The following is an 18,597-nucleotide window of genomic DNA, read 5'->3' as shown; positions in this document are numbered from 1 at the left end:
TGCTACTCGGTAGGCCCATTCCACCCTTACCTGGCCTGATCCAGCTTGCAGATTTAAAAGTTGTGGCAGCCACTGCTCCAGGAATGCTGTAAGCTGGCCTTCCTCTTCCTGTTCGTGAAGGCCCAGCAAACGAATATTTTTTCGACGTCCTCGATTATCGAGGTCGTCATTATGATTTTCCAAGGTCCGGACTCGCTGCTTGAGAGTCCGGACCTGATCCACGGCCGATTGGGCGGTTGTCTCGGAGGTCGCGGCCTTTAGCTCCGCCCCTCTGACTCGGCGTTGAATTTCTTCAATTTCACGGTCGTGCTTCTGCAGCGCGGCCGAGAGCGACTCCCAGCGATTCCTGGATTCGACGATAAAGGCATCGATCTTCGAGTCAAGCTTGGAAAGCATTTCTGCAAGACTTGCTACTGTAGGTAAGTCCCCCGGGGCGGCTGTGGACGCCTCTGCTGCAGCTGGAGAGTGTGGGGGAGGGGTTCCTGCTTGCTGAGAGCTGCGGGCTCCCTTCCCTTTAGTCATTTTAACTTAGGATAAAGTTGCTTAAATGTAATATTACACAACTAATTGAGTTACTAAACTATTATAAATGATTTATAAATGATTTGGTGAGCTTGGTAGGGGGTAGGTGACCCACTGTGCCCCAGTCTTGGGAGGAGCACTATAGACTCAGTCTTACTGGGTCGCCGCCATCTTGGATCCCCCCCGAGTTAGGAGTTTTTAACATTGAACTACTATTGTCTTCTAGTAGATTCATGGTAAATTATTTTGTTAAAGCCTTGATTTATATTATCGTCAATGCCTTACAAATTCCACATCTGAACAGTTTGTACCCAGAAATATTACTTAATTTAGGGTACACAATGTAGATGAGCAGTTGACATTGATGTACCAGTTTTGCAGGCATGAAACAGATGAACAAGGACCAAATTAGATTACAACATATATGTTGCTAACCACTGAAGTATATCGAATTGCAAAACTGAACTAAGGCCCTCTATTTGTAAGGCACCCGCCTAAAACTGATGGTTGGCTGATGTTGTTGCAATAATTGGGATCTAGATACTTTGATGACCACAATTTGAAATAGGACAGCTTTTGATGGAGATTTAGTACACAAGCTCCAATTAGTTCCTCGTTTGGAGCTGCCTGACCAACTTTTCTTAAAGGGGTTCACTGAAATAAAATTCAAAAATTTGGGAGATTTTGGATTCTATTGAAGAAGAATTGAGCAACTTTGAGTCTTTTTGGGTAGACTCAATGTCCCTCAGCTTTACCTCAATCCACCATTGTCCACAGTCAGCCTAAATTGGTGGTTTTGGTACTGCAGAGGTGCTTCCTGATGCATACTTAATACAGTTAAATACAGGTGAGATTTTGTATCACATGTGGCAATGGTCTTTAGCTGACACAGACCTGCACCTGGGGATTCACTGCACTAAGCCTCTGTCCAGTTCAAGGTGCGAGTACAGTTACTACTACCATATGATCAATTCACTTTCCACACATTTTATTGTTTTCAGTCATCATGTTTCAGTTATGCTGTTGAGGAATATTTATTTCAAACTTTATGTTAGAATATGACTTGTGACTTTACAAATCAAAGTTTAACTATAGAGAATTGGAGGAAACCTAATTTAGAACTTGTGGAGGTGCCAGTGTTGGACTGAAGTGGGCTATAACCTGTGTTATGTGATTCTTAATTTGAAACTGCTAAACCTATCTGATATAAATGCAACTCAAACAAACCTGAGCTAATTACAGTTCAAAGAATTTTAAAGCTTATGCAAAATAGTCAGGGAGAGATAGAGGATCAAATGTGTAACCAAATTTCACAAGTGTAAGAATAATAAGACAATAGTTGTAGAGGATCTAAATTATGTAAATATTAATTGGGATAGTTGTACAGTGCAAGGTAAGGAATGAGTAAAATTCTTGAATTCTATTCAGGGAAATGTTTTGAACCACATGGTTTAATAAATGGAAGCCGCAAAAGAGGTTAGTTCAGCTCCTTGTATTTAGAAAGGAATAAGGGAAGTCATGTCAGTAGGTGCAGAAATATATTTTCAGGTCAGACTGATGAGTGACTTGGTGAGAAACATTATGGTGTTGATACTCCCATGTAACTGCTGCCCTTATCCTTCTAGAGGTTAGTGGCGTGGGCCTGGAAGGTGCTCTAAAGAATATTGGTGAATTTCTGCAGTGCAAGTTGTAGATGATACATATTGCTGCGCGTGCGGGTTAATGGTGGAGGGAGTGAATGTTTGTGGATGTGGTACTACTCAAGCTGTTGTGTCCTGGATGATGTCAACTTTCTTCAGTGATGTTAAGACTGCACTCATTCCAGGCAATTGGAGAGTATTGCATCACACCTCTGACTTGTGCCTTGCAGTTGGTGGACAAGTTTGGGTGATTTAAGATATGAGTTACTTGCTGCAATATTTCTAGCCACTGACTTACTCTTGCAGCCAGAGTGCGTACATGGACAGTCCAGTTCAGTTCTTAATCAGTGGTAACCCCATGATGTTGATACTGGTGGATTTAGTGATAGTAATTCCATTCAATGTAAAGGGACGAGGATTAAATGCTCTCGAGTTGGGCATGGGCATTCTCTAGGCCTCGTGTGGCATAAATGTCACTTGCCATTTGTCAACCTAAACCTAGATATTATTCAAGTCTTGCATTTTGGTATGGACCGATTCAGAACCTGAATCATCGTGAATGGTGTGAGCATTGTGTAATTATCAGCAAGCATCATCACTTCTTATCGTACGATTGAGGGAAAGTCATTGATGAAGTAGCTGAAAATGGTTGGGCCAAGGACACAACCCTCAAGAATGCCGGTAGAGGTGACCTGGAGCAGAAATGACTGACTTTGAACAACAACAATCTTTATGCCAGTGTTTCCCCCTGTTTCTATTGATCCATTTTTTTTATGGCTCCTGGATGGCACACTTGGTCAGGTGGGAACTTGGTGTCAAGGGCAGTCACCTTCTTTAAAACATTCTTTGTCTGTGTTTAAACTGAGACTATAATTAGGTCAGGAGCTGAGTGGCTCCGGCAGAACTCAAACTGAGTATCAGTGTACAGCTTATTGCTAATTTTGTTGATTTGTTTTTTTAAATTTAGATTTTTGAACCTAAGATGGTGCTGGAGAATGGCAGCTTTTCACTGTGCTTCTTTACTTGAGTACATGTGACTATCAAACCTAATTCTTAAATGTATTAATTGGTTTCCTTACATTTCAGTCTGCTAGTCTGTTCGACTTTGAATGTTGTAGGGGATGATGTTACGTGGTTTACTTGCTACTTTGCACATGTCTTACAAGGGTTTAACTATGGTGTTTTGAACTGTTGTTCATTCTACCTCCTCCAAGGAATCAAAAAAACTGAAAGTTTCACTAATTGTGCCTGCTGCCAACTTGATGGATCCAAGCTGGCAAATGAGATGGGGGACTTTTTAACAAGTAGTCTATAACAGTGATGAAATAATCACCTCTGACAATAAATGAGTCAGTAACTATTCTTGACCATGAATGTAATGGAACTTTAAAAGGATAGAGTGGCCCTTTGTGTTGACTTGGCTTCTGAAAAGCATCACATATCCATACAGCTCATTATTATTCCCTGATCATAAACAGCCATTGAAATTTGTCTTGTTTTCAATACTCATGTAAACTTGATGTAACAGGGTAAAGATATCTTGTTGAAGCACTTCTGATATATGCACTTGTGTGCTTTTAAAAATACTTCACTTGAAATATGATTACCATCATAATATCACCATAGAAACCTCTTGATATATATCTATTGATCATACACTGAAGACAATCTACAAAAATGCCTTGGTGAAAGTATCTCTGGTAATCTGTTTAGATCTTCCGAACTAGGAGAAGTTGGCTATTCTGTGCCCGAACTTGCTCTGCCATTTGATATGTTAGTTACTAATTCGATTTGGATTTGAACTCCACTTTCCTGCCTACACCCAATGCCCTTTAGCTTTCTAGTTAGTTCAGAATCTATCTGCCTCTGCTTTCAAAACATTCAATGAGCCTGCTTCCATCATTATTTGGGGAAAGATTGTCTCCCAAACTCTCAACCCTCAGAAAGAAATCCTCATTTCTGTTTTGAAATGGCAACATTTTTTAAAAGCTGTATCCCCTATTTCTCATCTCTCTTACAAGGAGAAATATCTTTTCAACTTCTACCCCGTTAGGCCCCCCTCAGGATCTTCGAGGAGAAAGTGAGGACTGCAGATGCTGGAGATCAGAGCTGAAAATGTGTTGCTGGAAAAGCACAGCAGGTCAGGCAGCATCCAAGGAGCAGGAGAACCGACATTAAGGGCTCATGCCGAACGTCGATTCTCCTGCTCCTTGGATGCTGCCTGGCCTGCTGCGCTTTTCCAGCAACACATTTTCAGCCCCCTCAGGATCTTGTATTTTTCAATAGGATCGCATCCCATTCTCCTGAAGTCCATTTGCTTTCTGCATCATTTGTTTTCCTACATACTAACATTTTGTGATTCATTTAACAAGATATTGAGATTTCTCTACTGCAGATTTCTGCATTTAGTTTCCATTTAAATAATACGTTGCTTTCTTTATCTGTTCACTTAATCTGCCCATATCTATTTGCAAGTTTTTTATTGTCAAAATTTTTAATATCCATCTGGCAAAGGCATAAGGAGAAACCAATCTGTTATCCAAAAATATTAACAATGCTCAATTTGGTATTAGTGCAGACTACTGTTCACTTCCACATACCAACTCTGTCCTAGGTGGAAACTAGCTTTTGATATTTTTTATATGTATGCCCTAATTTTATCCCAAATGGTATCAGCTGCTTTTAAAAACTACAGCATACAAATATAACACATTCTGCTGACATAGAATTTGCAACATTAACTCACATGTACTTTCCACAAACTTCCTTTCCTTTTTGTTATTTTTCCTTCTTCCCTTCTTTCACTTGCTTAAAAGCTATTGCATTTCTAACTTTTCCCAATTATCAACAACAGATCATCAACCTGAATCTTCTAGCTTGTTTCTGTGTCCATAAATATTGCCTGGTTTACTGAGTAATTCTTTATCTGCCTTCATTTTATTTTTAGGATTTGCACAATTTTGCTTGTGTGGTCATGTTTCACCAATTTGCTTGAAATGTTTGAGGTGGTTGATTGGTGTTGATAGATCCGATGACAATGTATATCTTTCGTGTAGGAAAAAAGAAATAATCTACTTAGCATTACTTAAGTTATATAGAATGAATAGACAAATTTTGAACTAGCTGAGGAATTAGTTGCATTCTTGCTGATAGAAGGTTCTTATTATGTGGGGACTATCAGAGACTGTGTTGGATCCTTTTTCCTTCTCCACCTTTATCAATTATCTGATTCTCTTCACAGATTTAGGAAATTATGCAAATATATTAGGACCTGAGACAATGAAAATGAGCCTTTGCTACTTAAAATATAAAATATAGCATTATTCATCTGTGGAAGGCCAACACAAAATATGGCTGTAATTTTCAAGGTTGCATTTTCAATGTTGCTAAATTAGAGGAATGATTTGGAATGGAAGAAGCTCTGGAATTTAGAAGTACCCTAAATCTCTGAAGAACTGCAACCAATGCTGGAAGGATATTGTAAAAATAAATAGGTTAGAATGCATTGCCAGAATGATTGATTAAATACAGAACAAAAATACTGTACTCCCTTTCTGCAAGACCTGGGTTAGGCCTTGTTTAGAATGTTGTGCTCAGTTTTGCAGCCCTCAACACAGTACGTAAGAACATAACAAGTGAGGAGCTGTAGGCCACTTGATCACTCAAGTCAGCTCTGCCATTCAATGTCATCACTGATGTGGCTGCTCCACATTCCTGCTTCCCGTCAGTTGCTGCCTTTGTCCACCCCAGTCCAACACTGGCACCTCCACGTAATAGCCTTGCTTATCAATTGTGTCACCTGCTTCTACTGCTTTTTGAGGAAGAGAGTTCCAAGTGCTCATAATTCTATGTAAGAAAGAAATTCTTCTCATCTCTGCTTATAAGTCCACCCCCTAATTTTGATACAGTGGCTCCCAATTCTCATAATTGAGATTTTCTCATAATAGGATACCTCCCTTCCACTTTCACCATGTGAAAACCCCTTATTATCTTGAATGTTTGAGTCAAGTTTCTTCTGCTTCTAAACTGCAGCAGATATACGCCTAGCCTGTCCAAGGTTTCTTCATAAAACAACCTGCCTGTTCTACATATTAGACAAGCAGGAGGCTGGAAGAACACAGCAAGCCAGGCAGCATCAGGAGGTGGAGAAGTCAACATTTCATGTGTAATCTTTCTTCAGGACTGGAGGTGGATGTAAAGGGAGCTGCAGATCCAAAGGGGGGGGGTGGTTTGGGTGGTGAGGTAGAGACAGGTGAACACAGGTAGAGGGTGCAATCTGGTTGGTCAACGGGAGGAATAAATCCCGTTGGTAGCTGGAAGGAAGGGTTGATCAGAGGAATGGAAGGGAGGTCTCGATTGGAGAACTCGATGTTGAGTCCTCTGGGCTGTAGGCTGCCTAGTCAGAAAATGAGGTGCTATTCCTCTCATTTATGGTATGATTCGCTGTGGCAATGGAGGAGACCAAGGGTCGCCAAGAGAGTGGGAAGGGGAGTTAAAATGGGCGATGACTTAGGGGGTCAGGTTGGCACCTACGGGCCCAGCTGAGATGCTTGGCAAAATGTGCCCATAGTTTATATTTGGTCTCACCGATGTAGAGAAGACCGCATCGGGAGCACCCAGCATAGTAAGTTAGGAGAAGAGGCAGATGAACCTCTGTCTCACCTGGAAGGATTGTTTGGGGCCCTGGATGGAGGTGAGGGGGATGATGTGCAGGCAAGTTTTTAACTTTTTACGGTTACAGGAGAAGGTACCTGATGGTTCAGGGGGTTTGGTGGGGAGAGTGATGCAAACCAAAGGTTGATAAAGGGATCTGACCTCCCAGTCACTGCCCATTTTAATTCCCCTTGGTCTCCTTCATGGCCACAGCGAATTAGACTGCAAATTGGAGGAACATCATTTCATCTGCCTGGGCAGCCTACAGCCTGGAGAACTCAACATTAAGTTGTCCCCAATTTCAAATAATCTTCCTTCCCATCCCTTGACTCCCTTCCCAGCCCTTTCCTGTCCTTTCACTCCTCTAATTGACCTTTCCTTCCAGCTACCGACCGGATTCATTCCTCCCATCAACCAACCAGATCATACTCTCCACCTTTGTTCACCAATCCTGACCTCACTACACCTCCCCATCTCAAACCCCCCCCCAACCAACCTCTCCTTTTATCTGCAGCCTCCCTTACACCCACCCCGGGTCCTGAAGAAGGACCCTCTCCATCTCATGGTGCTGCCTGGCTTGCTGTGTTCTTCCAGCCTACTGCTTGTCTACCTTGGATTCCAGCATCTGCAGTTTTTTTTGTCTCTATTCTACATATTATTCTCTTAATCAGTAGATGAACAAAGTTCTTCTCGAGTCATAACGATCTGAGAGAGGTAGAAACTTTACTCAAGAAAAGCATATATTTTTAATAGATTTATTTGATGTTTTCAAAGTAATTGTGGTAAGGCAAGAGTGGGTTGATTACAAAAGTGCTCTTTATAGTTGAATGGATAAGTCAGTGCAGCTTGCAACTGGAATATCAATCCTATAGATTATTTATTCATTTTCATAGCTATCTCTTTTAACATTTATTTCCTCTTTTTAGTTTTGTGTTGTCAGATATAGTTACACTCCGTTTCACCATATCATCTCTCTCTGCCTGGTAGTAGAACTGTGCTCGAAGCTTGTATCATTTTATTAGCTTTACAATACCCAGTTATTTTGTGCACATCTGGATTTGAGTCAAGTGCTCTTCATGACTATTATAGTTTAGGAAATGTTGATACTAGAAGCCAGTTGTAATGGCATGTAGATAAGTGATGCAGATATGTTACTGAAGATAATTAAAAATATCCTTAAGTTTGATTGTTTTAAATCATTAGTAAATTAACAACCTGATTTGAAATTAATGACAGATATCACTTTACTGTAGTTTACTGATAGAATTTATTTTATTTTTATCATAAAGTTACAAGGATGCTGGAACAACAAACCTGTGTCAACATCACAGAGAATATCAAATATTTTGAAGGGGATGTAGATGTAGAGGATGTTTATACAATGTTAAAATCCCACTTACTGTAGGACATGTTTTCAGTCACCCAGTTGTTTCCAGTAAAGATATTTTATAAATGTGCTCTATTAAGCCCACAGATTATATTTTAAATATATTTTGAAATTTTATGTACTTCAACAATAGATCTTGATGAAGTGTACCTTAGAAGTCTGTGCGAAGCTAGGAAAGTGATTGCTGGGCCATTTGCTGAGATATGTGTATCATTGAAAGCCACAGGTGAGGTGCTGTAAGACTGGAGATTGGCTAATGTAGTGCCACTATTTAAGAAAGGTGATGAAGAAAAGCCAGAAATTATAGACCAGTGAGCCTGACATCAGTGGTGGATAAGATGTCAGAGAGGATCCTGAAGGACTGAATGTACATGTATTTGGAAATGCAAGGACTGATTAAAGATAATCAACATGGCTTTGTGTGTGGGAAGTGGTGTCTCATGAACTTGATTGAAGTTTTTGAAGAAGTAACAAAGAAGATTGATGAAGACAGAGCAGTGCTGTCATCTACATGGACTTCAGGAAGGCATTCAACAAGGTTCCTCATGGAAAACTGGTTAAAAAGGTTCGATCACATGAAATACAGCAAGAACTAGCCATTTGGTTACAGAACAGGCTCAAAGGTGGAAGACAGAGGGTGGTGGTTGCTTTTCAGACTGGAGGCCTATGACCAGCAGTTTGCCACAAGGATCGGTGTTGGGTCCACTGCTTTTCAACATTTATGTAAATACTTTGGAGGTGAACAAAGGAGGTATGTTAGTAAGTTTGCAGATGACACCAAAATTGGAGGTGTAATGACAGGTTAGCTCGGAGAGCAACAGGATCTTGATTGGATAGGCCAATGGGTTGAGGAGTGGCAGATGGAGTTCAATTTAGATAAGTGTGAAGTGCTGCATTTTGGAAAGGCACATCAGGGCAGGACTTGTACATTTAATGTAAGGTCCTGGGGAGTGTTGCTGAATCTTGGAGTGCAGCTTCCTTTAAAGTGGAGTCCCAGGTAGACAGGATAGTGAAGATATTTGGTATGCCTGCCTTTAATGGTCGGTACATTGAATATAGGAGTTGGGAGGTCATGGTGTGGATGTACAGGACGTTGATTAGGCCACTTTTAGAATGCTGCTTCAGTTCTGGTCTTCCTGCTATAGGAAGGATGTTGTGAAACTTGAAACGGTTCAGAAAAGATTTACAAGGCTGTTGCCAGGGTTGAAGAGTTGAACAATGGGGAGACGTTAAATAGGCTGAGGCTGTTTTCCCTGGAGTGTCAAAGACTGAGGGGTGACCATATACAAGTTTAGAAAATCATGAGGGGCATGAATAGGGTGAATAAGCAAAATATTTTTCTTAGGAAGGGGGAGTTGAAATCTAGAGGACGCAGTTTTAAGTTCAGACGGGAAAACTTTAAAAGGGACTTAAGGGGCAAATCTTTCACGCAGAGCATGCTGCATATATGGAATGAGCTGTCAGAGGAAGTGGTGAAGGGAGGTACAATTACAACATTTAAAAGCATCTGGATGGATATATGAATAGGAATGGTTTAGAGGGGTATGAGTCAAATGCTGGCAAAAGAGAATAGATTTATTCAGGATACCTGGATGTCATGGACGAATCTGATCGAAGGGAGTGTTTCCATATTCTACAGCTCTATGACTCTTCTGATATGTAAATGCTCCAACTTCTTTCCTTCCCCTGTTTAATCCATCACCGATCATCATAAATTATATAGGGTGAAAGTCCAGGTAATGGTTGAGACTTTTTAACTTTGTAACCAAGGTAGCAAAGTTTCTAATCCATGGTGCTTAGCAGTAGCTTCCATTAGATCTATGCAATTGGTGGACAAATGACACTTTAGTACCGAGAAATCAAACCAGTAACTTTAACTTCCCAGATATTAAATGACAAAGTTCATGTAAGGAAATTGAGTAAATTTTAACTGTGTACTTTTTATTAATTATGTCACATGCAACCCGTGAGCCAATCTCAAAGAGCACACTATAATTAAAGTCCTATTGTCAGTGATAGATTTGTAAGCTTTAGTAGGATTATATTAATATTTACTTTCACTAGTTCATTTTTTTTATTTTCAGATAGTGAACAGTCTAATTATAGCTAATCCATTTAGCATTCCTTGTGCTAATCTTCTGTAATATTTTGATCTCATGGTGCAAAGACAGTATATTTCTGTCCATGTAAGAAAGCTGCATGCCTCTGAAGCAGTTTGAGGTCATGAGGTTTTATGGCCTAGACTTGTTGTATCAAATGTCTAGCCTCTCTGATTATTGACCTCAATCAGCTTTTTTTAATTCTAGTTTATTTTCCATTTAAAATTGCAATCAGTAAATTCAAGATGTACTTCAGCTAAACCCAAAAATTAACATAGCTTTCTTATTTTACAACCGATAAATGTCAGCATCTTTAAATAATGAAAAGTAATCTTGCTTTCATGGCTGACATCGCTACTGTTTCGTCAATGATGTTGTGATGAAAGACTGGGTTGAAGCTATATTTTAATTCACTCTCAGGATGTGGGCATCGCTGACTGGGCCAGCATTTACTGTCCATCCCTAACTGCCCTTGGGAAGGTGGTGGTAAGCTGCCTTCTTGAACTGTTGCCATTTGTTAGTATATTAAACTAATTCAATGAATATATTTTTAAAAATATACTTTGTAGGTACTGCAAGGTGCACAATTAATTGCAGTGGCTTCTGCTGAACATCCAACCAGTGGAGTAGATGGATCACCTCTACAGGGAAGTGACATCCAGGTGCAATATGTACAGCTTGCACCAGTAACAGATCACAATGCAGCAGCTCAAGTGAGTAACAGACCTAATCAATTAATTTCCTCTTCAGTTTTTGTTAGATGAGAGGAAACTTGATTGGTTTAGTTGTAATCTCAGCTAATACTCTGAAAGCAATATTTACAAAATAGCTTTATATTTAGATAACTACTAAACTACTATTCACGTGTCATCCAGCCACATTTTATTTCTTTTCTTGTCACATTGACACTTCCTCTGCACCACAAACCTTTTGTTGTTTAATTACTGCTGACCTTCACTTCTGTTCTTCATGTGCCTCTTCCCCTCACCTTTACTCCTTTTGCATGCTCACAACCTATTACTTTGCAAACTTTTTTCAGTTCTGATGAAAGATTGCAGGTTGAACTTGTCAAGTTTGTTCCTGCATACGCAGATGGTGCTAGACCTTCTGAGTATTTCTAGCATTATCGGACTCTCATCAAAGCAATATTTTATGGATTTTCTCCTAGTCAATTTATCTATTGAGGGTGTATCGCATTGTGAGTGAATGCTGCTCTTTTGCTAGATGTGAAATATTTCACTGGTACAATATGTATATTTTGCACATTTATGGAAATTACTTTGTCTTTTCTTTTCTCCATTTACATGGATATCCTCAACCATTGTTGCTGGAGACAATATTACATGAGATGATTGAAAAGTTTGTGAAAAATTCATTACTGTAGTAGCATGGAGAACAAGCGTCATATTGGTGGAGTGGAGTGCACTCACGGCTGTTCCTACTTACTTGTGTTATAGGGCTGTAATGTCATATGCTACAATGCCAAAATTGGATACACAGATCTAGGCAATGTATTCAGTTCCTGAAATTACTTGTGTTTTATTGGAGATATTGAGTTGTGTTGAAATCCTGGGTTTAGCAGAAAACGTTGCTGCATTCTCACAGTGATGGCAGAGGAATAGGGACCTGTGTGTACAATGGCTCCATCAAGTATGGAAATAGTTATGGAAATGCTTCTGCGTTTTGCGGCCCATCTTTGCTTTGTAAATAACTCTGTTCTGTAGGAAAGTCAAAGTAACTAATCTCAGTCCTTCTACTCAGGGTGATCAGCTGCCTTCTTGATGCGCACCCTACATAAATTTGACCTTCTAATTGATTTCTATGGGGTGCAGACTAAATAATGACTACAATAATATCTATGAGGCAGATGTGTTTGTTATATTGTCTAGGAAGCATGGATTTCATGGAGCTTTTGCAGAATTTAATGGACAGGACTGATTTAATTTATTTTATCAGTTCCCAAATAGCAACTACACTGGGGGTTACCAACGACCAGAAACTGGCCTGAAGTGGTGAATATTGTGGCTACAAGAGGCAGTCAGAGGCTAGGAATCCTACAGCAAGCAACACACCACCTGACTCCCCACAGCCTGTCCACCATTTACAAAGCATACGTCAGGACCATGATGGAAATTGTTCACTCGCTTGGATGAATGCAGCTCTAACAACACTGAATAAGCTAGATACTGTGCAGGAGGAAACAGCATGATTGATTGGTGCTATATCCACAAATATCTAATAACTCCACCATAGTCAATCAGTAGTAGCATCATGTAACATTTTCAAGATGCACTGCAGGAATTCATAAAAGCTTTTAGACAATACTTTCCAAACCAAGGATCACAACCATCTAGAAGGATAAACGCAACAGATACATGGGAACACCACTGTGTTCAACTTCCCCTTCAAGTTACTCACCATTCTTACTTGGAAATATACCACTGTTTCTTCAGTGTTGCTGGATCATAATCCAAGGACTTCCTGCTTAACAGTATTGTGGGTATATCTATACCAAATAGATAGCAGTTGTTCAAGAAAGCAGCTCTCAACCACCTTCTTGAAAGCAACATGGGATATGCAGTAAATGCTAGCTCATCCATTGATGCCCACATTCCATGAATGGATAAAAACAAAGCAAATCGATTGCTGGTTGATTGTGTAGAAGCTGGATATCTAACAATCATGCTTTTTAGTTCAAATCTTTCCTCTTAAGATTGAGCTGAAGCATTCTCTTGAACAACCATGTTTGAATGATGCTGCCTGACCTGCTGCGCTTTTTCAGCAACACATTTTCAGCCCCAAAATGGTAAGGTCAAGAACCACTTTTTTTTGCTTCGGCTTCCTTAGAGTTTTGTGTATTGCATATTAATACTAAATGCTACTCTACAATGTAATCTGAGATTTACCAGGCTGTAAACCTAATGTTAAATCATTGCAACTATTCTGTATATGTATTTCCCTCATCAAATCTGCTTTCTGCCTTTCTCTCAACCATCTTCTAATCTATAATTTTCACTAACTCAGTCCACACTATACTTTGCATGCTCAGTTCTGAGCAGCTCCCTGACATTATCTGAAGCTTGATCTAGTTTCCTAAAGCTGTTCCACCACATCCCTCCCAAACTTCTTTATCCATCATAAACATTCATATATATTTTCAATTGAGTTACTTTGATTCTTTTTAGTATATTTACTGTACTTGCTTTCATCTCTCTCACACATCTCAGATCTTTACTTGATTCATCTGTTTTAAAAGATGGATAAGGGTTGTCTCAAAGTATAGAAACACTTAAGATAATTTGGTCAATTTTTATTTTGCTGTGCTGTCTTCCATTAGATCAGAGATTTAATCTATCTTGGTCTTGCCTGATATGTTGGTTTGGGCTAAGGTATCAATGCTTTATGGCAGGCCACTGGTGGTGCCTGCTTTCCTTCTGGTGAAGCACATGTTCCTACAGCAAGGGAAGTAGATGGATAGGCTGAAACAGCGAGATGAGTTGTGGCAGATAGTACTTTCAGTGTATCTATAAGGTATGAATAGTCCTGTCTAGGAACATGCCTTCTGACAGAAATCCTGTCTATGAATGTTCCTTATCTGGATCATTTGTACATTTTCCAATGTAGGCAACATTTTGGTGTGGTAATGTTCAGTATCCTAATCCAATGTTGGTTTTCCTTTAAGGAAGTAATCTTGATTGTCCTGTTATTATCCCTTGGAAGCAAATTGCATGGTAATGTAGGAAGTTGAGATTTTAAGCTGTTTCTCATCAGTAGTTCACATGGGGACAGCCCTGAGGAGAGCAGGATGTTACAGTAACTGTGCTGAGCAGTGTAAGAAATTATGGAATTTACCTTTGTTTATTGGTGTCTAAACTGTTCGTTCGCCTTCTCTATTGGACTGAAGATATCTAAGTGAAATTGTGAAAGCTATTTGCACTTGAAAATGCTTCAGACACTTCTTTAGAAAACTGTGGGCCACTGTCAGAAACAGCAACATCTGAAATAATGTAAATGGTGAATATTTCCTGTAGGGTCCACATAATTATGTTTTGATCTTAGTTTGTAACCTCAAATTATCCTAGTTTGTAATTGTTCATGATCAGGAAAGAATGGCCTTCAGACTCGAAAAGGTAAATATCTAAATGACGCTAAGGTATATCAAGAAATGCAGTAGGGATGAGAGGTTTGGGTCATTCATTACTATTCCTGCCACATGTATTAAAATTATAAACAAAGTCCTCTAACTGTTTGCAGATCCATTGCCAATAATCTGTTGCTCTTGGTGAATCTTCTAAAGCATACCATTTCTCAATCAATGGGTAATTACCAGTTGCTTAGCCAAAAGCTAGCAAATCTTTGATGATAGAGAAATGCTGCCACTGTTTGAGGTCAGTCTTCATAGCAGTCTTCATAACTTAAAACTAAGTTCCTGCCCATCCTTTAATTATATCCAGGATCCTATTTTTGTTTCTTCCTTAAGTTAAGTTTGCTTGGTGAGACTAGGCACACAAATGTACTTCAACCTCAAAATTATCAGTAATAGATGCAAGTGCATAATCCATGGTTCTGAAAAACTTGATACCTGCCTTCGATGTAGTGAATCTCTTGAGACAGTCTTAAGAATCTGAAGCTAAATCGGTGTGCGTGAGTCATTTTTGCTCTTTCTCATCTAGTAAAGAGGTGGTGAACTAAAGGGATCACGTTTCCAGACATAGTCTTCCACATTTATTGAGGAGAAAGTAGAATTCAAAATTCACTTCGTGCTTTGAGATATTTGAATACGAAACTGTGTATCTTGACAGCTATGCCTCATGTTGATGTTGCTAGTGGAAACATCTCAAGTGAACGCCATGCCACTGTCTCTTGCTTAAGGACAGTTTTAAAGCGAAAACTCAAAAGTTTCTCTGTTTATCTGGTCAGGATTGTCTCATTGTTCTCCTGCATTTTGGTATTCAGCTAGCTGAAAATATCTATGCTATGTGCAGGCTTAGCATACCAGTAATATCAGATAGTAACCCTTTTCAACTGCATATAATGTCTTATAAACTATCAGTTAGCTCTGGAGCTCTGGAACACAGGAGAGAAACATCTGCACCCATTTCTGCCCACAAAATAGTGAATAAATGTGATTTCAGTGGCCGCGATTTTGTGATTAACAATTTTCACGTCTTGCTCTAATACTGCAGCTAACTCTGAAATCAGCAGCTCCACAGTGGAGGATGCAGTAGATGATCTGAATACCAGGATTTTGCTCTTCATGACAAATGTTTTGACGTCTCCCATCATGGAGACTACTCCATCAGTGTACTTGCTGTAACACATGGTCCAGGGAAGTTTGTTTTCCCTCAAGTGTGTGTTACCTGAAATATTTTTTGGTAGTGCCTTGCCAAAGAGAATGTTCTCCTGAATCAAGTTCCCATCAATATACTGATTTCAATCAATACAATTAATCGAACATTTGACTGTATCATAGATGGATTACTACAGTGCTATTTTTTGTTTCTGAAATATCCTGTGGAATTAATTATATCGTGTGATCACCATGTCTTTTTCTTTGACACAGTGCTTTTTTTTCTCCGCGCTGATGGTAATGAAACCTTTTTGTTCATGAATAAAACTTGTGTTCTCACCCAACTTGTTGAAATAGTAAAATATTTAGCTAACTTCACAGTTATGGCCCTGAAACATTTAATTCCAAAAAACAAATTCTGACTCCTGATTTTCTTTTTTTCAATCAGTATACCTTAAGCCAGTTTGTGGAGAATCACCTCAACTTGATTGTCATTAAATTTGCCATCCAATAAATAGTTTAAACATGCTAAATAATTGCTACAGTTCTTAACTTTGATTCCCAGCTCATTTTTTCCTTTTAAAGGATTGAATCTACTGTGGCTGTTTAGCAATCAGCCTCTTTGTGGGTGCTCAATCTGGATTTATCCCCTTGGCTGCTATTGATCTTTTGCCATCATTGCTTTTTCTCTTTTTGTTGCCCCTATTACTGACTGTTAATCTTATTGATTTACAGTTATACTTGGTGCTTTCTGTGCAGCAGTTCAGAGATTTTGTCCTTCATAGCTGATGTCTAGCTCTGAGTGTCTTCTAGCTGCTAGCTGGTTTTAAAATTATTCTGATGAGTTTTTTGCAATCTTCTTTTTCAGAGAATTTAAGTTTTTCTCTTCATCATCACTGCTGCCATAATTTTCTAAACAGTAGATTGTGTAATTCTCACCATCTTTTGTTGTGTGCTTTTATGCCTAAATCTGAGAGCTTGAGGTCAAAGGTGGCAAGGTCAAGAACTGGCTTCAGACTTGGGTTTCTTTAGAACTCCTCATTGCATATTAATACTAAATACAATAACACCTGGTATAATCTGACACACCGGGCTCCAGATATAAATACTATCATTGTAACTAACCCCAGCCATACTGTGCAATTTATGCTCAGCAGAGACGAGATCCATGACATCATCTCAAGATTCTGTGTTCTAAAGCCTTTGCACAGATAGTGACATAATGTCCTCGGCTCAGTTTTTAAACTTGCATTTGCTACATTTAAAACGCTGTCATCGGAGCATACAAAATTTGAATTTAACTGTTTTTCCAATGTTCCTGGGCATGAATCATCTTTGTGGAAAGTTTCAGATTAGAGTAGTGCTTTGGTGAAATTCTTTGGCAAATGGCAGTGTTTCATTAAGATTCCTTTGTGGTTTTGTAATACTTGTCACGCACATCCTCATGCAGAATAAAATGCACCAAAATCACAGGATTAATAGAATGACACCACTAAAATATTGGTATGCCATGACCAGCAACAACTTCCATCCATACTGTGAGGTTTCATAACAAAATGTCACAATACACTTCACAGGAGCTTTAACAAATCCAATTTAATCTCATGCTTGTAAGGAGATATTAGGACAATGAGTAGTAGGTTTCAAGGAGCAGATTCAAGTAGAAGAGAGAAGTGCTTTAGTAGGGAATTCCAGAGTTAAGGATCTAGCAATAGCAAGGTATCTAGTGGTGGAGCAACTAAAATTGGAGATGGCAAGAAACCAGGATTGAAGAAGCATAGAAGGAAAAGAAAAATCAGTTGCTATAAAAAGACTTGGCTAGATTTTATGGCTGGGCTGCCTGGTTGCAGACCCAAAAGTGGAAGCCAATAATGTTGGACAGAGGAAGAAAAACAAAAGCCAGGACAACAAATATCCTGAGTGGTAACATTTTCAGCAGTTCCTCTTTCCAGGCAGGAAGAGCATAGCAAGAATTTTTCTGACCCATGAGCAAGAGGAGGAGACCAACTGCACTTCCCAAACAAGGTTGGATGGAGATCTCAGAATGTCACTCCCAGAGCCTGTATATCCAGTGCTCCCAAGAGTTTTAGTCATATTGCAAAAGTGAATATTGTACACATGCTTCCCGTTGGGCCGGGCATGTGCAATGCCAGTGCCAATGTTTGTTGGAGAGGGAGTGACCACCTAGTCAGTAGGAATGTGGTCAGGTATATCCATATCTCGCTGCATCTCAGTAAGTGATGTGTCATTGCTAACTCTCATAAATGTCCCTTGAGAGTAGCTTCCTGTAGGGCGCATTGACATGTCCCCATCCTTACTTGGCTGCACATAGCATATGCATTGTGCTTCTTTTTGTGAGCAACTACAGCTTTCATCTTTGTATTTGCAGGAGAAAACAGGCCATGACCTCAAAAAAATGGGTCAAGGCTAGTAGAGGCATTCCATTCTGTCTATCCTGACCCCCGTGGAAAATGAGGGGTTAGAATTGGGAATGACGCACAATTTTTTGCCACCTTCGCCTCCATGCCTACTTCTTCAACCAGGATTCTCGTCCACCCTCTGACGACCCCTTCTCCCGCCTCCAACACACCCCATCCACCTGGACACCCCGTGCTGGCCTCTTCCCCGCCCCTCGATCTCTTCATGGCCAACTGCCGTTGCGACATTAACTGCCTCAACCTCTCCACCCCTCTCACCCACTCCAACCTCTCACCCTCGGAACGTGCAGTCCTCCACTCGCTCCGTTCCAACCCCAACCTCACTATCAAACCGGCAGACAAGTAGTTTGGCGCACTGGGCCAACTGCCGTTGCGACATTAACTGCCTCAACCTCTCCACCCCTCTCACCCACTCCAACCTCTCACCCTCGGAACGTGCAGTCCTCCACTCGCTCCGTCCCAACCCCAACCTCACTATCAAACCGGCAGACAAGTAGTTTGGCGCACTGACCTTTACACCGCTGAGGCTAAACGCCAGCTCGCGGACACCTCCTCCTACTGCCCCCTT

The 18,597-nt window shown here is 40.0% G+C and overlaps 1 protein-coding gene across 4 annotated transcripts in view; it reads left to right on the top strand.

The window, feature by feature from the left end:
- LOC122558347 (BTG3 associated nuclear protein) overlaps positions 1–18,597 on the top strand; it is a 251,305-nt gene that overhangs the window by 221,935 nt on the left and 10,773 nt on the right. For 3 of the 4 annotated variants that reach the window (XM_043706808.1, XM_043706807.1, XM_043706810.1), the window contains exon 12: positions 10,871–11,014. The exons of the other annotated variant lie outside the window; for it this stretch is intronic. In XM_043706808.1, coding sequence (XP_043562743.1) covers positions 10,871–11,014 — 144 coding nt within the window. The remainder of the gene's footprint in view (positions 1–10,870; positions 11,015–18,597) is intronic. 4 annotated transcript variants of the gene reach the window in all.

Source organism: Chiloscyllium plagiosum, chromosome 17, assembly GCF_004010195.1.
Source record: "Chiloscyllium plagiosum isolate BGI_BamShark_2017 chromosome 17, ASM401019v2, whole genome shotgun sequence".
NCBI classification, from domain to species: Eukaryota; Metazoa; Chordata; class Chondrichthyes; order Orectolobiformes; family Hemiscylliidae; genus Chiloscyllium; species Chiloscyllium plagiosum.
The sequence above is the reverse complement of the archived record's forward strand: the minus strand, read 5'-3'. Positions and strand labels throughout refer to the sequence as shown.